The 24,648-nt window shown below is 46.1% G+C and overlaps 2 protein-coding genes and 2 gene segments (V, D, J or C); all 4 read right to left on the reverse strand.

The window, feature by feature from the left end:
* Window positions 1–24,648, reverse strand: part of LOC122903648 — a 369,147-nt gene that overhangs the window by 299,521 nt on the left and 44,978 nt on the right.
* The window catches only part of LOC122903653 (immunoglobulin lambda-1 light chain-like), a 591,711-nt gene that overhangs the window by 281,312 nt on the left and 285,751 nt on the right, over window positions 1–24,648 (reverse strand). The window lies entirely within an intron of this gene.
* Window positions 1–24,648, reverse strand: part of LOC122903652 (immunoglobulin lambda-1 light chain-like) — a 1,198,107-nt gene that overhangs the window by 270,763 nt on the left and 902,696 nt on the right. The gene's annotated exons all lie outside the window — the stretch shown is intronic.
* Window positions 9,833–10,333, reverse strand: LOC122903654. The segment is given in 2 exon segments: window positions 9,833–10,185; window positions 10,288–10,333. Coding segments are annotated over 2 exon segments (399 nt in total).

The raw sequence follows: 24,648 nt of genomic DNA on the forward strand, positions 1-24,648 counted from the left end.
CAGACCCAATTTGTTCTTCCATAGGTTTCATCCTGGGATATCAGTGCGAATAAGACACAAGTCTTTTTGTCTTCCTGCCTTGGGCAGAGCAGCACTGGGGACACAGTTGCTTTGGTGAGACAGCACACCATCATCAACCCCATCTACCTACATCTTGTCTTTTATAATCATTGAGAAGCCCCACTATTTCTCATTTCTGTCTAGGTCAGCATTGACCTTGTGTCCCAGAGCTAGCTCACAGATGTGTCATTCTTCTGGGGATCTTTCTGGGAAGTTCTGTCTGTGAATGAAAGAAACTGACTAGATTTATGAATGTTCTTTCCCTTGTCCCCATGAGTGATAGCTGGAGCTGCAGCAGCCATCCTAAGGTCTGTTTTCAACAACAAGACAAAACAAAGTCTCCATAGTCACATTGGTGGGAGACACACTGAGAAGATTTGGGACCTCAGGGAATTGGCTGTACCTGGAGAACCACCATCTGACTTCAGACTTACTTCTGTCCGCCAGAAAATAGCTGCTTGAATGTTCATGCTTCCAACTGATATGGGTATACATTGCATTAAAACTTCTGGTCCCGTGGGGATAATAACTAATACAAATCAGTTATTTAAATGATAGGAGAACCTGGACAATGTTGGGATTGTGCAGAGAATGAAATGACATCAGAAAAAATGACCGGCATATCATGTGTCTGGAGAGTCTGGAGGAAGCTTCTCTGCAGAGGGGACTGTGTGGCTGCTGTCAGGATGGGAAAAGGGGACAAGAACTGAAGCGTTTTTGGAGTCTGTCCCTGTGGGCGAGAGTCTGGTTTGTGAGAGGATATGGGACAGTGAGGACCTTAGGTGTCTGGGATTCTATGCTAGTTGAGTTCCAAGGCGATATTTTCCCATAGGTTATAAAATCTTGGAGGGACGCCTGGGTGGCGCAGTTGGTTAAACGACTGCCTCAGGCTCAGGGCGTGATCCTGGAGTCCCGGGATCGAGTCCCACATCAGGCTCCCAGCTCCATGGGGAGTCTGCTTCGCTCTCTGACCTTCTCCTCGCTCATTCTCTCTCTCACTGTCTCTCTCTCTCAAATAAATAAAATAAAATCTTAAAAAAAATAAAAAAAATAAAATCTTGGACAGGTGTGGGTGATGTGTTAGAATTCTATGTTATATATTTCCCGGGAAGGTGAGTCACAAGAGGAGCCCCGTGTGAGCCTCCCTGCAAACTGAGTGGGAAGTAGGAGCCCATTTGTAGCTGACAGTGACCTTGGCTTCTCCGTGACTCACCTGTGTGTATGTGACACATGACATCCAATTCCTGTCACACACTCCTATCATATGCTGATACACACACATATTTATGAATATACTTGTGAGTGCTTGTGCACATATATACTAATTGTGTCTGCTGTGCATATGTTGGAGATGTATTTGTGTACATATATACCCATGTGTATGATATATACACATATGTTTTCTGGAGATTTTGAACTCTGAATTGGTTGCCAAAGTTATAGTTTTTGGGAATCTTTGCAGTTTTAGGAGACAGGAAGTTCCATTTTATCACCAATGGTAAGATGTCCTTTGGACACCCCTGCAGAAAGGGAAGTATAATTTCCAGTTGACGTCCTCTCTAGGTGTGAGGACTCCTGTCAGTGTCCTGGGTAACAATGTGTATCTGACCCTCAGAATAAGAACCCTGCAGTCTGAGGAGATGGTTGGATCATCCTGACAGCCTCTGAGGCCTGAAACTTTGACCTATGCTGACCCCCAGGTCTGGTGTCCCCTTGAGTCTCTCCATGGGTAGGCCCAGCCTCTGTCCTGCTGCTCCTGATACAGCTCTGCTGCCCCTTGCTGTGTGGAGGACTCAAACCAGGACCTTCCCTCCTGCAGGTCACCCCACAGCACCTGTCACTTGAGAAGGGGTGCAGACCAGAGATTCCAGGATCCCACAGGCAGCTGTCCCCACTGCCCTGCCCAGAACAGCACAGAAGGTCAGAAACATGGTGCACGAGGTAGGATAGGTGCGATTCCTGTTCTTGTCCCAGGGTTGAAATGCACTGGATAGCCTGCTGTCTTCTTTCAGAAAGGAGAGAGCAGGGTGCAGTGTAGTCCATTTGGAAAGGGTCAGTGTCCAGACAATCCTGTGTGATGTCCCACGACCACCAGGTTCCTGTGTATGTAGGAATCAGGACCGATGCTTCCTGTATCTCTACCTGTGATAGTTGGGTTTTCTAATCCCCGGGTGATGCCTCTGGTGCTAAATTCAGTTGAGCAGGCAGATCTTTATCTTACTCTTTAGTAAACAGTATTTACTACTGTTATTGTTGTTCCAGGCCTCATCTCCTGGAGCTCGATGTGGGAGGACCTGTAAAGTAGCCTAATCTGTGGTTTTGTGGAACTGGGAATCTGCTAATTCTGACTTGGATCCACTTGCTGATGATGCAGTTCACAGGGCCGATGAAAACTTTTCCTTGGATCCCACAGAGGAAGACAGGAGACTCCAACTCCACGGTCAGCAGGCTTAGCTCACATGTAGTCTCTCTAATTAGTAAGACTCTTACAATTTTATGTATCATTGGATGTAAAAAAACAAAAAACAAAACAAAACAAAAACAGTGTTTCTTACTTGAGTGTAAGCTTCCGCATTCACAGCCGCCGAAGCTAATGCCTAGAGAGCCTAGCTTCCCAGGAAAAGAGAAGTGGGAGTGAGTCCAGGAGTAGAGTTCAGGTGTGCTGGATTCAGACCTTGGGCTCTGTGGGGCAGAGCTTGACCAGTGCAGGCAGGAGCCTGAGGCCAGGTCTGGCTGCAGGGCTTGCATCCCAGGACCCACTGCCACCCCCAAACTGGCTGGTCTCTAAAGGAGCCCCCTCAACCTGTGCATGGGGGAGAGTCAGTGGGGTCATGTCCCGGGTTAGGGCTGGAGAATCTGTGGGGATGGTGGAGGTTATTTGGATGTGCTGTGGCCTGGTCTGGGGCCTGCTGGCTCTGATCTGTATTATTATCTTGGGTACCTCTGACTCCTCCTGATAGGGACTCAAAGTAGGGGACACTGTCTGGGGTGTTTCATAATGACTGTCATAATGCAGTTGTGTATCTACAACACAATTGGGTAAACAGGAGTGTATGAACTCAGGAGATCCCCTAGGATACCCGGGACCGTGACGACAGTCATCAATTCAGCAAAGTCCAATTCAGCAGGTCTGATAATGGACCAACCTTCCAGAGTGAAAGTTTGGTCATGGGGGGCATCATGAGTAGATCAGGTATTTGCTGAGACAAGGGGAATATGGAGTGGGCAATGAAGAAGGTAATTCTAGACTCCATATTGACCTCAGGGTAGTGGAAGAAATGAATAAGATAAAAGTAATAAAGGTTTCTTACTTATGTTGACATGAATAGGTTTGGTTATATTTTAATCACATATTTCTGTTCTACTTCCCTGTTTCATCTCTTCATCATCGAACATCACAGATACTAACAATAGTTAGCTTTACATCTCTTTATTGAAGTTATAGATTATCAAATGGCAGGGACAAACATAAAGATCACTAGTGGACAATGATATACTTTTATCCTCTAGTGGGAAAGGGGTGAGCATGATTGTAACTGTTCACGGGATATTTTATCATGTTAGGTGGAGACATGGCTGCCAACATTCTCTTTATTTGGAGACTATGGTGTGTGGGGGGCATGGATGGATTTTCTGTGGATGAGGGAGCATCTGTGATGTCTTAAGTGTCACTGTTGACAGGCTGAGCTCTATTTCACAGAATTGTTGTCTGTCAATGTATCTGGATTGGTGTAAAGAAAGATTCTTGCCCCGATATGGAGGGTAGAAGTGAGGAAGGATCCATTCTGGTCTCACTCCTGGTTTTGTTTCTTGTGGCCACTTTGTAGGCAGTGACAACTGCCCCATTATCCCCATTTGCCATCAAGAAGGATGTGACTGTCCAACTCTCTGTCAGAATTGAGAAACCTAGTGTGTCTGAGTATTTTTTCAATGTATAAAAATATAAGGAGCAAACTGGTCTGTCTGGATATTGGACAAGTACGTTGGTGATTTGGGTGAGAAAGCCCAGCTCTGTGGGTACACACTGGTCTCCTAAGGTCCCTGAGAACCCTGTCAGGCATGTTTACCCTCCTCCATTTTTCCTGGAAACAGTCTCTGAGGAGGAGAAGTCCATGTGCAGGAAATCTGGAAGGAGTTGGGGAGCTCAGCTCGGGTAGAAGGAGAAGGGCCTGCAGTGAGATATCAGGTGCAGCCTCCTACCTGTGGGGAGATCTCAAGCTGGCACCATTCAGGACATCTGAACCTGAGGCAGGGCCTCGGGGTGCTGGCCTGAGGTGATCATTTACCTGAATCTTTCTGAGAGAGGTCATAACTTGGGGAGGCAGATTTCTGAAGCAAAAGCACTTCCCAGTGAGGAGCCCCCTGTGAGCTGTCAGGGGTTCCAGACAGTAGTGGGTGGGTGTGGGAGCCCAGAGGAGGGGATGTGGGTGACCCCTCTGTCTACTGTTTCAATCCTCTCCACTCAGGTGGCTCCCACTGATGGCTTCAGGGTTTTAGGAGCCCAGCTTCTCTGGGAAATTTGGACTCTAATCTTTTGTTTTTTTTAAATATTTTATTTATTTATTTGTCAGAGACAGAGGGAGAGAGAGCGAGTGAGCACAGGCAGAGGCAGAGGGAGAAGCAGGCTCCCTGCCGAGCAAGGAGCCCGATGTGGGACTCGATCCCAGAACCCTGGGATCATGACCTGAGCCGAAGGCAGCGGCTTAACCCACTGAGCCACCCAGGCGTCCCTGGACTCTAATCTTGGTCCATTGTGTGACGAGTGGCCCATAGCACAAGGAAAATGCAGAGATCATGAGCACTGGACAAAAGGCTTCCTCTGTCTTTCCTCCACTGAAGCCCTCTGGCCCACATTCACACACAGGCCCAGAGAGCAGGGTAGTCTGGTGCAGCCAGGTAAATGGTCTCCTGACCCAGTGGGTACAGGACTGCCTGAGAGCAGAGTGGGGGAGGAGCTCTGGAAGCCTGAGACCTGGGTGCTTGGAACAGACCTGCTCAATGCTTTTCTATGGTCCTTCTGGGGCTGGAGGAGAGTGCAATGCAGTCAGGGAAGTGGATTTTGTCTCACTTCCCCACCTGCCTGTGTCACTGTGAGCATTACCACTGCTGTCGTAGGACTGACAATAGTAGTCAGCCGCATCCTCATCTCGAGTCCCGCTGATGGTCAGGGTGGCCGTGTTTCCTGATTTAGAGGCTGAGAACCGGTCATAGATCCCTGAGGGTCGCTCATTATTTTTATTAATCACAAGCACAAGAGCTTGCCTTGGCTTCTGCTGGTACCAATATGCGTCTCTTTTCCCCAGTACATCTCCAGAGCAGGTGATTGTAGCTGTCTGTCCCTGGGTCACGGACAGAGAGGGTGGCTGAGTCAGCCCACTGGAGGCCATGGAACCTGAAAAGACAGGAGAGGAGGGGTTGATGTGAGGTCCAGAGGCTCATTCCCAGGGTCCCAATATAGAGTCAGTGTTGGTGCTGAGCTCAGAGTTTGGAGCAGGTCCAGCTCAGGTCCCATGAAGTCGGAGCTTGTGTGCAGGGCCTGGGTCACACCTGTGCAGAGAGTGATGATGGGGAGCAGGAAAAGGGTCCAGGCCATGGTGGAGATGCCCAGAGCTCTGCCTCCAGAGATCCCACAGCAGGGCAGACTCAACCCGACTTCTCTTATTCCCTCCAGGCCCATGGGGCAGTGATTGCCTGTATTTATGCAAATATATTTCCTCCATGCTTGCTGACTGGATTACTCACTTGTGAGATCAGAATAGGTGGCTGAGAAGGAAGCCAGGCGCCCCTGGCTTTCTTCTTGGAGTTTTCTGGTGAGAAAATCAACCTTGGTTTCTAAGGTCTGGTTTCAATAGTGAAATTCCTGGGATCTGATTCTATGACTCTGTCTGAAACCTCTGTGCCTGAGGTCTACATTGGTCTGGCTCAGGGCCTTGCAGGGTCCTGGACATGGGGTTAGCTGACCCTCTGAGTGCAGACAACCCCCGATTCAGGATCGGTGTTCCTGTGGCCTCATTACCCACCTGTTCCTGCCTCAGATCTCCTGTCTGTCCCCCACTGCTCTCTGGTGCCTGCTTGGTATGTCATCACATTGGGAAACTCTCTCATTCTGAAGTTCCTGCATCCCTTTCTACCTGGGAGTTGACTTGTTGAAAAACCAGCAGCTGTTGGAGATTCCTCACAATATATCTTGGATTGACACAGGCTATTTTCATCCTTATGACAGCCCTCATCCCACAAGAGAGCAGAAATTGGCCACCACAATTATTTTCATCATGGTTTCATGTAAACATGTAAAGGCATGACAAATCTTTGGAAGCTTCCTAGTCTTTGTGTGAGTCCCCGAGGTCACACAATCCCACCTGGCATGGGATTACTGCCAATTGGCAGTTAATATTTGGCACTAATGGAATCCTCTGACCCCTTTAGTCAGTGCTTTGTAGTTGTCACTCCCTCATTGATTGGATACCATCTCAGCACAAGAGGGAATGCTCTTTATCTGCCTCCCTTTTCCATTTCCTCTCATTGTTTTCACTGTTTGTGCATCTGTCTGTCTGTCCATGACTACTGAGTTATTTTCTTCCAAGTAATTAACACTGGAAGGCCCCAGGTGGGCTTGGAGGTGGGATGATTCATGATGTGGGTTTGGATATGATCTGGGCTTGGGACAGTGTCCCTGTAGCAAGCAGATGCTGTCATTGCACAAGGACAGCTCGGGGACAGGAACTCCGGCCTGAGAAGGGAGCATCCATTTCCCTCTGGAGACAGTCTTAAAAGGACATTGCTGATGCCTTTTCCAGGGACCAGGGGCTCACTGGTCCCTGCTTTCCCTCTTTTAGGTGCTCCCGAGCAAGGAGCTGCAGCCTAGAAGAGGGAAAGGTGAGCTGAGGGTGATTGGTCATGACCTGCACAGAGGAGTCAGTGCCTGGGAACACTGGTGGACCGTAAGAGGACCTGCATATCCCACCCAGTGTGTCAGGTCTCCCATCAATATTCTGTGTGTCTGACCCTCAGAATAAGGTCCCTGCAGCCTGAGAAGATAGAATGGACCATCCCAACATTCTCTGGGGACTGAACCCTGGACCCCTGCTGACTCCAAGGCCTGGCATCCTGGGCAGCCCCAAACTCTGTCTTGCTGCCCCTGCTGAAGCTCTGCTGTCCCCTGCTGCTGGTGAAGGGTTCAGTCCAGGGAATTTCCCCTTGCAGGTCACTGAACAGCACCTGCCACTTGAGAAAGGGTGTGGATCAGGGTTTCCAGCCTCCCAGAGGCAGCTGTGCTCCCTGCCCTGCCCAGCCCAGCACAGACAGGTCACATACATGGTGCAGGAGGCAGGACAGGTGCAATTCCTGTATTTGTCCTAGGGTTGAAGTGCCCAGGCTAGCCTGCTATCTTCTTTCAGAAAGGAGAGTGCAGGTTTCAGTGTAGTGCATTGAAAAGGGTCGATACTGACAGAATCCTGATGTCCCAAAGGCACCAGATTCCTGTGTATTTAGGAATCAAGATGATACATCTTGCATCTGTATATGATAGAATACATGAAAAAGGAGCACACAGTGGAAGATGAAGTATTGAGTACAATATGACTCATGGGGGGTATTCCAGAGGTCTCCAGGAAAAGATATTGAAAGTGAGAACATTGATTAACTAGTGAGAAGTGGATGGGGCGAGGGGAAGGAAGGGAAGAAGGAAGGGAGATGCAGAATGAATAGAGGAGCCGTGTGGAAAGGAGATCTCCTTGAACAAACTCTCACTCAAGGCTTGGCCTGCCTGGGCTCTCCTCACAGTGTTAGTGGCATCACTTCCCTCTCTGCTGGCTAGATCTTATCACCTGTTTCAGGTGCTCCTTGTGTTCAATAATAAGTTTCTCATCAGGCCCAAGAGATTCCCCCAGTGAGACAATGGGACTAAAGGATTTCTATTCATGAGGACTCTGCTAAGGCCACAAGCTACATCAGAACTTCTGACAAAAAATTTCATTCCTGGCCTCAGGATCACCTGGCACTCCGTGAAGCCAGAAATCACTGATGAGGAACAATGCAGGAGGAGACACTCACTCTTGACACTTTCCTTACTCACTTCTACAGGACAAGAGCTGACCAGTGGTCTCCTACTGAGACCCCGATCCTGTTATATAAACTTGACAAATAGTAATTTCTACTAATGGAATCCTTTGACCCCTTTAACCAACTCTTTGTAGTTGTCACTCCCTCATTGATTGGTTACCATCTCAGCACAAGAGACAATGCTCTTTTCTGCCTTCCTTTTCCATTCCCTCTCATTGTTTTTACTGTCTGTCCATCTGTCTGTCTGTCCGTGCCTACTGGGTTATTTTCTTCCAAGTCATCCACACCAGAAGGCCCGGAAGACCCAGGTGGGTTCTTTGGAGGTGGGATGATTCATTGTGTGGGTTTGGATATTATTTCTCTACCATCCTCTGGACTACAATGTATGTGGTGAGGAAAATCCCACTAGAGGTACCTGTAGGAGTCCTTTTTTGGGACACAATCTCTGCAAACCTTTGGTAGAAACAATCCTTTACTGGAGTGATTAAGAGGCACCTGTGATTCCCTGTGACTCAGCCCACCATGTACTTGAAAGAAGTCACTGCAAGTCTGAGACCTGCTGTACACCTCTCCTCCTGCTCCTCTTTTACGCTTGCCTACTCAGTCTCTAGAGAAATAGCTACCTTCTCTCCTCATACCCTCGTGGGAGTTTCCAGGCTATGGGCAGCTCCTGGAATTTCCATCTCAGAGTGCCTCACTCACTAAGGGAACCAGGCCAGAGTTTCTGGGATCCAACATCACAATTCTTCCCAACTCTGCTCAGGTCTATGTCCAGGGACCAGGGTTACCTTGATCAATACAGATGCTCAATGTTAACACAGAAGTGTGGGTGTGTGTGAAAGACGTTGCTTTTCAGATACCAGAAAATCTGTGATGGAGCTCAACATGTCCAGTAAGCTGGCCCCTCTCCCATTATATGTATTTGAGATGGATCACTCACAGGGATGAGATTCAGGGGAGTCAATATATTTATCACGTTGGTGCACCTTCTTCACCATGCCTTGCTCTTGCACCAGTAGCTGTGTTTCTGGGCAGAACCTGGAAGAGTCTTGTAGGCAGCATGTGGACTCATTCTTGACACCAAAAATTGAGAACTGAGTACAGATGGAGAGACCCAAGCCATGCTCTATGTTGGTCCTGGCAGAGACATTCTAACATGCATTCTGTTTTCCTACTACATCACAGCCCCGCACCCATCATGGGCTTAAGACTCTGTGACATACGTCCCTCATGGACCAAATGTTTCCTTTTGAACCTTCAATACTGGCAAGCATCCTATTATGCTTCATGATGAAATTATCATAATGGTATTCACTCAACCAACCTCCTTGGTAATCTCGGAGATCTCTGTCCATTCTCTGAGCAGAGACCTGTTCTGGATGCACAGGGTCTGATGGTCCATGGGTTCATCTCAGACCAGCTACTCTCTCATGGTCATTTTCCTGTCTGGGCTGATCTGGTCTTTCCCAGCAGTATGGCAAACTAAAGAGCATGTTCTGTTTTCAAAATGACCTAAATTCATCCCTGTGTCTGTCTCTTTGTAATGGTGTCTTGGGATTTTGTGCAGGATGACAGGGTTTCCAGAGGAAGTCAAAGGTCTCAGGGCTCTGGAGAGGGGGATGCAGCAGCTCCCTCTGTGTCTGCATGGTGAACAGGAGAGGGAGGGTGGGAGGTTTTAGCCTCAATTCCCCTTTGGGTGTATCGCTGTGGCTTAACCATATTGACCATCGATTTTATGGCTGTCACCACAGTAATACTCAGCCTCATCCTCAGACTGGATGTCAGAGATGGTTAAATAGTGGTCAACCCCAGAGCTGGATCCTGAGAAGGGACTGGGGATCCCATTCCCCTTACTGTGGCTTCCGTCACTATTAACCTTCATCAAATACCGAGGGGCCTTCCCTGGTTCCTGTTGATAGCAGTGAACAATCAGTTCACCGGTATCCTGTGATACCAGTGAACCAGTGTTTTGCTCCCTGCCCAGGGTGCAGGTGAGCTTGACAGAGGCTCCCAGGGAGGCAGATGCAGATGGAGGCTGAGTCAGCACAGGCAGATCACAGAAACCTGGAACACAAACACAAAAATGATGCTGAATGAACTGGACACTGGATGGTGTTCCCTAGGCACTGTACTTAGAGGGAAATGACAAAGAGGCGGAACCCTGACCTGTGACAATAATAAAGGGTAGAAGGTAGAAGGGAGCCCAGTCCATGGTGGAGGGGAACTTCGTAGAACTCTTCTCTTGGGCTGTGCTCCTGGGACTGAAGTCTTCAAAATCCCATCTTATCCTCTGTTTTTGCAGCTCAGGGAAGGTGGGGCATCAGATGCAAATCTACTTTCCATTCTTTTGTAGGTCTGTGTGAGCTCTTGTATGAGTCCTGAGCTAAATAGCCTCATATTGGTAATTTCCTGAGGTTAGAAATAGGAGCAGGTGTGGGTTTCTAAAGTGGAGAGTTGATTTTACACAAGAATCATCAATGGAAGCATCAGTCATTCCCTTTGCACTTGAGCACAGCCTGGGGGATTTGGACTTACTGGGATCTGAAAACAAGACCCACAGTGCCCCCCTGGGCGCCCTGGGATGAATGTCACCCTATGTGCATTGTTAGTTTAACAAAATGACTACTTCTGAGCCCTCAGTAGGTTTTAAACCTTTGCGAGTGTGTACGGGTTCCACTGAATGAGACACAATAAAAATAGTAGCCCTATGCTCAAGGCCCAATTTTCCTCCAGTCTTTTAAATGAAGGATCTAACGTTGAGAGATTACATGGTTTTCTCATTTCTCATTTGCCATGACAGTGATGAGTAAGTCCAGTTTCCAATCCAGGAGATGTCCTAGAGCCTGCGCTTCCAATCCTCGCCCTGCACCGACCCCTCACCATGCTCCCTCTCCCCTCATCCCAAGGCTACTGAGACCTTCTGGTCACCACCCACTCTCCTTTATTCCAGTCTATGTCCTCCCAGGTTCTGTTCTGAAGATAATCAGATATTCATGATGGTGTTGTCTCTGTTTCCCAAGGAAAAACAGCCTGCTGGCTCTGAGTCTATGCTGGAGGGACAGTTACTCTAAGGAAACCTTATGTATTTACCTTCTCTGTCCATGGCTCCTACAGGGCATGAAAACCTGTGTGCCATCAAATGTGGGTAGTCCCAATAGAGAAGTGTTGTCGTTCAGGGCGACCCACCAGATTTCAAAGACATAGCATTAAAAATAAGGTAAAAAATATTTTTATATGTAATTCATATTGTGATAATTTCACAAAACTGATCTAAACAAAGTGTGCTATGAACACAAGTTCTGCTCATTTCTTCTCATTTTTTAAAATGTGGGTGCTGGAAAATTTTAAATTATGAATGTGGTTAAAATGTTATTTCTGTGGGATGGATTGCTCTGCAAAGTCCCAGTAGCAGTCACTTGCTTTTGAAAAAGGAGACAGAAGCTTCTGGAACATTAAGAAGGGGTGATGTCTTAGCCTGAAAGCACAAAAGTCCATAGGTTGGTGATGAGCCCACAGGAATTTCGGGATCAGAATCCCTTGGTTTGCTGCTGGGTTGGCCACTTTCTAGCTTTGACCTCAGGCAATTTACATATCCTACCTCCCTCACCTTCTGCTTCTATGAATTGGGGTGATAATCAGAATTTTTTTTTGTAGAATACTCATGATTTAAAAGTTTAATAAATAGGAAGTGCTTGGAATAGTGCCTCATATGTGGTAGGCACATATAAATCTTTACTCCTCCTGCTCCTTTTAGTATCCTTTATCCTTAAACATGATATAAAGAAAAGTCAGTGGAGTTTAGAGGATGGAGGGAAATTATGGACCATTGAAATTGGGCAAAATTTCCTGGCAACCCTAAAATCTCTCTCTCTCTCTCTCTCTCTCTCTCTCTCACACACACACACACACACACACACACACACACCCTGGCTCTCAGAGGCACTACCATTGCACAGGTCACAAGGGGCACACCCTCTCAGGCTGCCATACTGCTCACTGGGTCATGGGCCCAGGTACATGGTCTTAGTTCTCCAACAGAGACATCACAGTATGTCCTAGCAGAAATAGAGCAGAACTACTTCCTGCTTCTTCAGGTGATATGTGTCATGTCATCCCCATTGTCTCACTAAAGTTGGTCCTTCCTGTGATATCCTTGTTCTGGGAGGGAGAATGTAGTTCTATAGATACTACAAACCTGAACTACATAGGTTGCCAGTCAGTGTGTGTCCTCTGACCCAACCACAGAGGGTAGCACAGAGGCCTGGTGGGCAGGGGAGGGTTGATGGGACTCAGGGCTGGGGCTGGTGGCACTGAGGGAAAAGAGGATCAGGCAGAGGGACTGGGGCTCCTCACACTGATCCCTCTAGGAGTTAGAGAAGCGCAATGGGGATTAAACAGGCTCTAGACATGTCATGTCCACAGCAGAGCTGAGATGGGCTCAGAAGGCCCTACACATGCAGCTGGAGGAGAACAAGATCCTCTTGGTGTCCTGGGGGAACTCCATCAGGCAGGCAGCAGGTACTGTACCCCATCTCATGATGGTGATGAGATCATTGTCTCAATTCTGACCTACCTGGGAGAATATAGAGACCAGATGTTTGACATTTGCTCACTGTGGTGATAATCAGAGGGCAAGGATGGAGCCTGGATGCCCAGACATACAGATGGGTCAGGTAGGAGACAGTCAGGGCTTTTTCTGAGTTTGTTAGTTATGTCCCATCTGATCCCTGAGAGCTTTGTGGTACCCATGCTACCTTCAGAATCCCCCAAGGGGAGGGAGTGTCCAACCATGGCAGGGACACTTGTGGGTTGAATTATGTCCACAGCTCCCAAGTGTATGTTTGAGTCCTCACCTCCAGCATCTCTCACCGGGTCATGATTTCAGTATAGGATCAATGCATATATAATTCCTTAAATTCAGATGAGGTTGCACTGGAGTAGGCTGGACCCTATTCCAATTCGACTGGGGTCCTTATGAGAGCAACAGTTTGGAGACACATTCTGACAGGGGAGGTCACCCTATGAAATTAGAGAAGGAATCTATAAGACCAGGAATGCCAAAAATTGACAGAGAACCACCAGGTGTTGTAAGAGAGAAGATGAAACAGATTCTCCTTCACAGGCTACTAAACAACAACCATTCTGCCGGTGCCTTGGTCCTAGACTGCTGACCTCCAGAACCGTGGGAAAATACATTTCTGTTCCAAGCTCCTTCCCCCAAGTTTGTGGGGCTCTGTTCTCTCAACCCTAGCAAACTAATGTAGTGACCCATTAGAAGTCTGATTTCCCCACAGCAGCAGCATGGCTGGGCTCCTTCCAGTTGCTTTATTCTCTGTTATCACAGCAGTCGGAGACAGGCCTCAGCCAGGTGCTTTCCTCTCCTAGAATGTCTGATTCTCCTCCCCTGAGGACTGCCTCAAGTCCCCCAGATAGCACAGAGTCTGTCCTATAACCAAAGACTCCTGCTGGGATCCCATATGATTGTGGTCTGTCCAGGGTTGGCTCAGGGCCTCGAAGGATCCTGGCCATAGGGCTGACCTGGTTCCTCTGGGACATGCAGAAAACACGTGATTCATGGAAAGGTGGTCCTGTGTCTTCCTTACCTTCCTCCTGCTGCTTCAGTTTCCCTCTGTATCCCCCACAGACACTATGATCCCATCCTTGGCATGTCGTCAAAATGGGAAACTTTCATTCTGAGGTTTGTTCATCACTTCCAAAAGTGGGTGCTTATCTGCTAAACAAACCACATGTAGCTGCAGATTCATCAGGATTTCTAGTCTATTTACATATAATGTTTCTGTCTCTCGAAGCTCCCATCCCACAGCAGACCAGCAATTGGCATTGTCAGCAATTTCATTCCTTTTAATTTTTTCATCAATGTTTCATGGGAACATATGAAAATATATGAGAAACAACTTCAAGGTTTGTGATCTTGTAAGGATCACACAATCACATGTTCCCATATGCTGTAGCTCAAGGGCCTGAGCTATGGTCCCTGCAGCCATGAAAGTCATGTCACTCTAGAAACAGTCTCACAAGGAGGCAGTAGATGCTTCTTCCAGCAACCAGGGACCCCAAGTTCTCTGCCTCCTGACCTCTGAGATAGTCTGAAAAAAGGAGCTGCAGCTCCAGGTCTGAGTTGGGGTGGAGTTGGGGAAGGAGAGGCAGAGTGTGAGTCATCAGGTGTCTCTGGTTGTGCCCAGCACGGAGGAGTCAGTCCCTGGGAACACTGGTGGAGAGAGAGGGGACCGGAATTTCCCGGGTGAGGTGCTCACTGTTTCAGGACTCTTGTCAGTATCCTGGGTGACACTGTGTGTCTGACCCTGAGAGCATGGTCCTTGCAGCCTGTGGAGTTAGGGTGGTTCATCCTGAAAGCCTCTGAGGACTGAACCACAGACAACCCGCTGACCCCCAGGCCTGCCATCTCTGTAAGTCTCCCCCCTTGGCAGCCCTAGCCTCTGTCCTGTGGTTCCTCAAGCAGCTCTGTTGCCCCCTGCTGGTGGAGAAGGACTCAGGCCTGGAGCTTCCCTCCTGTGGATCACCCCACAGCACCTGTCACCTGAGAAAGGGTTTGGACCACGGTTTCCAAGCTTCCACAGGCAGCTGCCACTCTGCCGTCCTCGGCCTAGCACAGAAGGTCACATACAAGGTGCAGAAGGCAGGGCAAGTGCGATTCCTGTACTTGTCCCAGGGTTGTAATGTCCTGGAGAGCCCACTGTCTTATTTCAGAAAGGAGAGTGCAGGCTACAGTGCAGTGCGTTTGAAAAGGGTCAGTGTCCAGACAATCCTGTGTGATGTCCCACAGCCACCAGATTTCTGTGTATTTAGGAATCAGGACTGATGCTTCCTGCATCCCTATCCATGTAGTTGGGTCATCAGAGTGACAGGTGATGCTTCTGGAGCTTAGTTCAGTTGAACGGGCAAAAATTTACTCTAATTACCGCTATCCTTGCTACTATTAATTTTATTACAACTCACATCCCGTGAAGATTGTTGTGGGAGAATTTTAAACTACTCTGTCTGTGGTTTGGTGCAATTGGGAATCTGCTAATTTGGGCTTGGGTAAAATTACATGTGATGTGGTTTACAGAACAGCTGAAAACGTTTCCTTGTGTGCCCACAGAGGCAGATGGGAGACTCCAACACCAAGGGTAACTCACTGAGACCCCACTGCATTTGCCTAATAAGTTAGACTCTTCAATGTTTTATGACTTTAATTTGATGAGGAGTGTTTCTCACATCAGTAGAAATTTCCCCATTTCACATTAGGTGAAGTGAGTATCCAGAGAGGCTAGTTTCTCAAGAAAACAGAGGAAAATGAGGTGAGTCCTGGAATGGAGTTCATGTGTGCTGGATTCAGACACTGGACTCTTTTAAGCAGAGCCTGACCAGGGTGGGAGGGATGGGGTGTGACTGCCCTGCTCTGGTTGTGAAGAGTGTGTCAGGGTCCTTCTGACTCCGCCTGGCAGGGATTCAAAGTAAGGGTACTGCCCGGAGTATTTCATAATGACTGTCATGGGGCAATTGTCTGGAAAAGCAGGAACATAGAGATTTAGGAGATCCCCTAGCATACCTCAGGACTGTGATTACAGTCATCAATTCACCAGAATCCAATGCAGCACATCAGATAATGGACCCATCTTCCAGAATGCAGGTTTGGTGGTCGTATCTGGTGAGGATCAGGACAAGCTCTGGTATTTGCTGAGGGAAGGGGAATATGGAGTGAGCAGTGAAGAAGGTAATTATAGACACCACACTGACCACACTGTAGTGGCAGAAATCAGCCAGATAAAAGTAGCATGTGTCTTCTTTATGTTGACATGAATATGTTTGGATATATATGTTGGGGTGGATTCCACATTAAAACCTGTTAAACCCCTATGGCCTGCCTGGGCCTACTTAGCCATAGTGACTCCATGTTGTCTAAGTAGTCATTCTGTTGTTTAATAAATGCTTCAACAGTCACTGTTACCAGTTCCGGGTAGCCCTTGCTCAAACACATACCTAAAACAAGGCCATTTTGTTGTATTGGTTCCGGGTAACCGTTACTAAAACACACAGGTAGGAGACATCCAATCAGACAAAGCCACATATGCAGAGGTCTGCATTTGTGCCCTATAAAAACTAGCCTGTAAGACCAAGAGGGGTTGCTCTCTTCGGAGGGGTTCTGGCCGGTCAGTCTGACTTCTAACGCTTGAGACAGAATAAAGCTTTACATAATTTTCACTTTGTCTCAGTTTTGTTCCCCTGGTCAGTCAGTCTAACTTCCAATGATTGGCATAGAATAAGGCTTTGCATAAATTCACTTTGTCTCTGTCTCATTCCTTTGATAATGGACCCAACAATATATTCATCATAAGTTTCTGTTTTGTTCTCATGTTTCATTCCATTATCGTGTAATGTAGAGTTGTTAGCAACAGTGAATGCTATATCTCAATATTGAAGTTGTAGGGTATCAAATCAGTTGGGACAAAAAATAAAGACCATTAGGAGACAAAGATGTATTTTATATCCTCTTGTGAGGAGAGAGTGAGCATGTTTGTAATTGTTTCCTGGAGAGTTTTATCATGTTAGGTGGAAAAATGGCTGCCCACATTCTCTTTACTTGGTGTTTAGGTTAATGGGGAACTTGTTAGATTTCAGGTGTATGAGGGGGGACTGTGGTGTCTTATTAAGTGTCACTTATTAATTGATAGGCTGAGCTGTGTTTCACAGAATTTTTGTCTGTCCGTATGTCTGGGTACGGTGGGGATAAAGAGAGATTCCTGCATAGATATGGGGGTAGAAGTGAGGAAGGACCATTGTTTGTTTCTTCCCCATGGTTGTGTTTCTTCTGGCCACCGTGTTGGCAGAAGCAACTGCCTTATCATCCCCCTTTCACCATCAAGATGGATGTGACTCTTCAACTATCTGTCAGAACTCAGAATACCTAGTGTGTCTGGATCTTCTTTCAGTGTATAAAAATACAAGGAACAATCTGATCTGTGGGGATTGGACAAGCACATTGGTGATTAGTCGAGAAACCCCAGCTTTGTGGGGACACTTTGGCCTCTTTAGTTCCCCGAGGACCTTGTTGGGGGTCACTGGGGACACTGGTGGAGAGAGAGGGGACCTGAATTTCCTAGGTGAGGTGCTCACTGTTTCAGGACCCTTGTCAGTGTCCTGGTTCCTGGAAGCAGACTCTGAGAAGGAGAAATGCATATGCAGGAAATCTGGAAGTATCTTGGGGAGGTCAGACTGGGCAGAAGAAGAGACCCACAGTGAGATATCAGGTGAGGTCTCCCTCCTGTAGGGAGCTATAAATCTGGGACTTTTCAGGACATCTGAACATGGGTAAGCTTGTGGGATCTTGGACTAAGACCATCATTCATTTGAACCTCTCTGAAAAGAAGCTGAAACTTGGGGAGGCAGATTGTTGAAGGATAGCACCTCCTTGTGATGAGCTCCATGTAAGCCGTTAGGGCCTCCCACAGGGGTGGGTGGGTGAGTGATCTCAGACGACGGGATGTAGGTGACCTCATAGTGTCCACTGCCCTTGTGTGCTCCACTCAGAATCTCAGCTGCCATGGACCAGGTTTTCAGGAGCTCAGCTGAGCTGGGAATTTCTGGGTTCAAATCCTGGGCAATTGGGCAAAAGTATAGCCCAGTGACCATTATATGGAAATGAAAGTCTCTGTCTTTCCATCTATCCAGACCCTCTGTCCCTGAGTCATACCCACACAGACAAGCAGGGCAGCCTAGTCCTTTCAGACCCCAATTCACCCATGAACCTCCCTGTACACAGCCCACCTGGAGGGTAGAGAAGAGGGAAACCTGGGGATCACATGTGTGGGTACATGGTCTTATCTGCTCACTGCTCTGCTTACAGGCCTCCTGGGGCTGGAGAAGAGTGTGACACAGACAGGGAAGGGGTTTGTGTCTCACTTCCCTGTGTTCCTGTGAGCATCAACACTGCTGTCCCACATCTGACCGTAAGAGTCAGGCTTGTCCTTGGTCTGGGCCCTACTCATGGTGTGTTCCCCAAACACACATTATATTTCAAATAATGTTCAGTTACCCAACATATAGTACATCATTAGTTTTTGATGTAATATTTATGGTTTTATTGTTTGTAACATCTAGTGCTCATTGTAACACATACCTTCCTTAATATCCATCACCTTCTTATACCCTCCCCCACCCTCATCCCTTTTTTAACTCTCAGTTTGATTCCTGGAGTCAAGAGACTCTCATGGTTTGTCTCACTCTCTGATTTCTCTCCATTCAATTTTTCCTCCATTGCCCTATGGTTTTCAGTACTGTTCCCTATGTTCTATATATAAGTGAATCCATATTATAATAGTCTTTCTCTGCTTGACTAATTTCATTTAGCATAATCCCTTACAGTTCCACTCCTGTTGATGGAAATGTAGGTATTCATCCTTTCTGACGTCACAGTAATATTCCATTGTAGATATGAACCACATCGTCTTTATCCATTTGTCTGTTAAAGGGAATCTCAGCTTTTCCACAGTTCAGCTATTGTGAACATTGCTGCTATGACTGGCACCCATTCCCTGGGCACTCTGCATGATCAAGACACTGTCCTTATTGAACAGGTAACTCTGGCAATGCTCAGGTCAGAAAGAGACCTGTGTAGAACCCTGTTGTGCCCTTCAGTGGCTTGGGGAGGATAGAGGATCTCAAAGAACAGGACAAAGCTGAGGGACCAGGAATTCAACCCAGTTCAGGGCCAGTATGGAGTGTTCTCCTCAGATAATCATTCAAGGCACAGAGAGATGTATCAGTTGTGGTAAAAGACAATTTCCACATAATAAGTCAGGGTTTATTGGCAACTGCTGGACACAGAGAGTGGCCTCCAAGAGGAAGCTACTGGGGTGGGGATAGGGTTGACACAGATGTCTCCTTCTGTGTGTCCTTGATCTCCTTAGTACTCCTGGGGGTGAGGCCCTCAAGGGGCAATTATTCCTCCCCTCCCCCATGACCCACCTAAAGCCACAGGGAGACCAGGGTCTACTTGTGTCTCTGGACCTGTCTCTATGTCTTGTTCCCTATGGATTATCTGTCACTGCTTTCCCTGACACTCCACAGATTGGCTGAGATGAGGAGGAACAAGAGGGGGGAGTGTCCCTGACAGGGAAGGGAGGCTTGGAGAAGAGAGCAGGTCCCTAGTTCCTGGAGTAGAAGAGAGAAGAGCAGAAGCTGCATGGTGCAAGGCAGCAGAAATCCCCTGCACTAAGTGAGGAAGGCTGCTCAGACTGAGAGGGGATGTGGGCCAACCTCAGCAAGCATGTTCCAGGTCTTGAAGGAGAAAACTTCTTAACTCTTAGTTCGCCAGGTGAGGGACATCTTTACGATCGTTTAACCCGAAAAAAATCCCTGGAAATATTACTCCTGTCACAAAGAGTCTCACCAAAGTTTGTCATTCTAGTTCATCAAGTCAAGGAGTAATTTTAAGAAAAAAGATTACAATTACACTTTTCATAATTTGTGTGGGGAAAACAATTTTCTGACCTCTTTCTCCTAGGTAGGTGTCCCTCTGACACACGCCAGGACAGAAATAGGGGAAGCTTCTGCTGTTCCTTCATAATAAATTCCTTATCTCTCTCTTTTTTTAATTAAATTTATTTATTTTCAGCATAACAATATTCATTATTTTTGACCCGACCCAGTGTTCCATGCAATCCGTGTCCTCAATAATACCAACCACTGATACCCCAACCTCCCAACCCCCCACCACTTCAAACCCCTCAGATTGTTTTTCAGAGTCCATAGACTCTCGTGGTTCACCTCCCCTTCCAATTTACCCCAACTCCCTTCTCCTCTCTAACACCCCTTGTCCTTCATGCTATTTGTTATGCTCCACAAATAAGTGAAACCATATGATAATTGACTCTCTCTGCTTGACTTATTTCACTCAGCATAATCTCTTCCAGTCCTGTCCATGTTGCTACAAAAGTTGGGTATTCATCCTTTCTGATGGAGGCATAATACTCCATAGTGTATATGGACCACATTTTCCTTATCCATTCGTCCGTTGAAGGAAGGGCATCTTGGTTCTTTCCATAGTTTGGCGACCGTGGCCATTGCTGCTATAAACATTGGGGTACAGATGGCCCTTCTTTTCACAACTTCGGTATCTTTGGGGTAAATACCCAGGAGTGCAATTGAAGGGTAATAGGGAAACTCTATTTTTAATTTCTTGAGGAATCTCCACACTGTTCTCCAAAGAGGCTGCACCAACTTGCATTCCCACCAACAGTGTAAGAGGGTTCCCCTTTCTCCACATCCTCTCCAACACATGCTGTTTCCTGTTTTGTTAATTTTGGCCATTCTAACTGGTGTAAGGTGATATCTCAATGTGGTTTTAATTTGAATCTCCCTGAGGGCTAATGATGATGAGCATTTTTTCATGTGTCTGATAGCCATTTGTATGTCTTAATTGGAGAAGTATCTGTTTCAACATTTCCTATGCGATTCAGGGTCTCCTCTGATTCCATACAAATTTTTGGATTATTTGCTCCAGCTCTTTGAAGAATACTGGTGGAATTTTGATCGGAATGGCATTAAAAGTATAGATTGTTCTAGGCAGTATAGACATTTTTTCCAATTTATTTATTTTTAGAAAAACAGTATTCATTATTTTTTCACCACACCCAGTGCTCCATGCAATCCGTGCCCTCTATAATACCCACCACCTGGTACCACAACCTCCCACCCCCCCGCCACTTCAAACCCCTCAGATTGTTTTTCAGAGTCCATAGTCTCTCGTGGTTCACCTCCCTATCCAATTTACCCCAACTCCCTTCTCCTCTCTAACACCCCTTGTCTTCCATGCTATTTGTTATGCTCCACAAATAAGTGAAACCATATGATAATTGACTCTCTCTGCTTGACTTATTTCACTCAGCATCATCTCTTCCAGTCCCGTCCATGTTGCTACAAAAATTGGGTATTCATCCTTTCTGATGGAGCCATAATACTCCATAGTGTATATGGACCACATCTTCCTTATCCATTCGTCCGTTGAAGGGCATCTTGTTTCTTTCCATAGTTTGGAGACCGTGACCATTGCTGCTATAAACATTCTCTTAAACCATACACAAAGATAAACTCAAAATGGATAAAAGACCTCAATGTGAGACAGGAATCCATCAGAATCCTAGAGGAGAGCATAGGCAGTAATCTCTTCAATATCAGCCACAGCAACTTCTTTCAGGATACGTCTCCAAAGGCAAAGGAAACAAAAGCGTAAACGAACTTTTGAGACTTCATCAAAATCAAAAGCTTTTGCACAGCAAAGGAAACAGTCAAGAAAACAAAGAGGCAACCCACAGAATGGGAGAAGTTATTTGCAAATGACAGTACAGACAAAAGGTTGATATCCAGGATCTATAATGAACTCCTCAAACTCAACACACACAAAACAGGCAAACATATCAGAAAAAGGGCAGAAGATATGAACAGAGACTTCTCCAATGAAGACATACAAATGGCTATCAGACACATGAAAAATGTTCATCATCACTAGCCCGCAGGGAGATTCAAATTAAAACCACATTGAGATATCACCTTACACCAGTTAGAATGGCCAAAATTAACAAAACAGGAAACAGCATGTGTTGGAGAGGATGTGGAGAAAGGGGGACCCTCTTACACTGTTGGTGGGAATGCAAGTTGGTGCAGCCTCTTTGGAGAACTGTGTGGAGATTCCTCAAGAAATTAAAAATAGAGTTTCCCTATGACCCTGCAATTGCACTCCTGGGTATTTATCCCAAAGATACAGATGTCGTGAAAAGAAGGGCCATCTGTACCCCAATGTTTATGGCAGTATAGACATTTTAACAATGTTTATTCTTCTGATCCAAGAGCATGGAATTGTCTTCCATCTTTTTGTGTCTTCTTCAATTTCTTTCATGGGTGTTCTGTAGTTCCTCAAGTACAGATCCTTTACCTCTTTGGTTAGATTTATTCCCAGGAATCTTGTGGTTCTTGGTGCTATAGTAAATGGAATCGATTCTTGAATTTCCCTTTCTGTATTTTCATTGTTAGTCTATAAGAAAGCCAATGATTTCTGCACATTGACTTTGTAACCTGCCACGTTGCTGAATAGTTGTATGAGTTCTAGTAGTTTGGGGGTGGAGTTTTTTGGGTTTTCCATATAAAGGGTCATGTCATCTACGAAGAGAGAGAGTTTGAATTCTTCATTGCCAATTTGGATACCTTTTATTTCTCTTTGTTTTCTGATTGCTGTTGCTAGGACTTCTAGTACTATGTTGAGCAAGAGTGGTGAAAGTGGGCATCCTTGTCTTGTTCCTGAGCTCATCGGGAAGGCTGCAAGCTTTTTCCCATTGAGGATGATATTTACTGTGGGTCTTTCATAGATAGATTTGATGAAGTTCAGGAGTGTTCCCTCTATCCCTATACTTTGAAGTGTTTTAATCAGGAACAGATGCTGGTTTTTGTCAAATGCTTTTTCTGCATCAATTAAGAGGACTATGTGGTTCTTCTCTCTTCTCATATTAATTTGTTGTATCTCACTGGTTGATTTGTGAATATTGAACCATCCTTGTAGCCCAGGGATGAATCCCACCTGATCATGGTGTATAATCTTTTGAATGTGCTGTTGGATCCTGTTTGCTAGGATCTTGTTGAGAATCTTAGCATCCATATTCATCAGTGATATTGGTCTGAAAATCTCCTTTTTGGTAGGGTCTTTGCCTGGTTTGGGGATCAGGGTAATGCTGTCTTCATAGAAGGAATCTGGAAGTTTTCCTTCTGCTTCAATCTTTTGAAACAGCTTCAGGAGAATAGGTGTTATTTCTTCTTTGAAAGTTTGGTAGAATTTCCGAGGAATTCCATCAGGTCCTGGGCTCTTGGTTTTTGGGAGGTTTTTGGTCACTGCTTCAATCTCGTTACTAGATATCGGTCTATTCAGTTTGTCGATTTCTTCCTGGTTCAATTTTGGGAGTTTATAGTTTTCTAGGAATGTATCCATTTCATCAAGGTTCCTAAGCTTATTGGCATATAACTCTTGATAATAACTTCTGATGATTGTTTCTACTTCCTTGGTGTTAGTTGTGATCTCTCCCTTTTCATTCATAATTTTATGAATTTGGGCTTTCTCTCTTTTCTTTTGGATTAGTGTGGCCAGTGGCTTATCGATCTTATTGTTTGTTTCAAAAAACCAGCTTCTTAGTTTCATTGATACATTCTACTGTATCTTTGGTTTCTACCTCATTGATCTCAGCTCTAATCTTGATGATTTCCCTTCTTATGTGTGGAATTGGTTTGATTTGTTGTTGGTTCTCCAGTTCTTTTTTTTTTCCAATTTATTTATTTTCAGAAAAACAGTATTCATTATTTTTTCACCACACCCAGTGCTCCATGCAAGCTGTGCCCTCTATAATACCCACCACCTGGTACCCCAACCTCCCACCCCCCCGCCACTTCAAACCCCTCAGATTGTTTTTCAGAGTCCATAGTCTCTCATGGTTCATCTCCTCTTCCAATTTACCCCAAAGCACATACCCTCCCCAATGTCCATAACCCTACCCCCCTTCTCCCAACCCCCCTCCCCCCAGCAACCCACAGTTTGTTTCGTGAGATTAAGAGTCACTTATGGTTTGTCTCCCTCCCTATCCCATCTTGTTTCATGGATTCTTCTCCTACCCACTTAAGCCCCCATGTTGCATCACCACTCCCTCATATCAGGGAGATCATATGATAGTTGTCTTTCTCCGCTTGACTTATTTCGCTAAGCATGATACGCTCTAGTTCCATCCATGTTGTCGCAAATGGCAAGATTTCGTTTCTTTTGATGGCTGCATAGTATTCCATTGTGTATATATACCACATCTTCTTGATCCATTCATCTGTTGATGGACATCTAGGTTCTTTCCATAGTTTGGCTATTGTGGACATTGCTGCTATAAACATTCGGGTGCACGTGCCCCTTTGGATCACTACGTTTGTATCTTTAGGGTAAATTCCCAGTAGTGCAATTGCTGGGTCATAGGGCAGTTCTATTTTCAACATTTTGAGGAACCTCCATGCTGTTTTCCAGAGGGGTTGCACCAGCTTGCATTCCCACCAACAGTGTAGGAGGGTTCCCCTTTCTCCGCATCCTCGCCAGCATCTGTCATTTCCTGACTTGTTGATTTTAGCCATTCTGACTGGTGTGAGGTGATATCTCATTGTGGTTTTGATTTGTATTTCCCTGATGCCGAGTGATATGGAGCACTTTTTCATGTGTCTGTTGGCCATCTGGATGTCTTCTTGGCAGAAACGTCTGTTCATGTCCTCTGCCCATTTCTTGATTGGATTATTTGTTCTTTGGGTGTTGAGTTTGTTAAGTTCTTTATAGATTTTGGACACTAGTCCTTTATCTGATATGTCGTTTGCAAATATCTTCTCCCATTCTGTCAGTCGTCTTTTGGTTTTGTTAACTGTTTCCTTTGCTGTGCAAAAGCTTTTGATTTTGATGAAATCCCAAAAATTCATTTTTGCCCTTGCTTCCCTTGCCTT

This window comes from Neovison vison, chromosome 3 (genome assembly GCF_020171115.1).
Source record: "Neovison vison isolate M4711 chromosome 3, ASM_NN_V1, whole genome shotgun sequence".
Lineage (NCBI taxonomy): Eukaryota > Metazoa > Chordata > Mammalia > Carnivora > Mustelidae > Neogale > Neogale vison.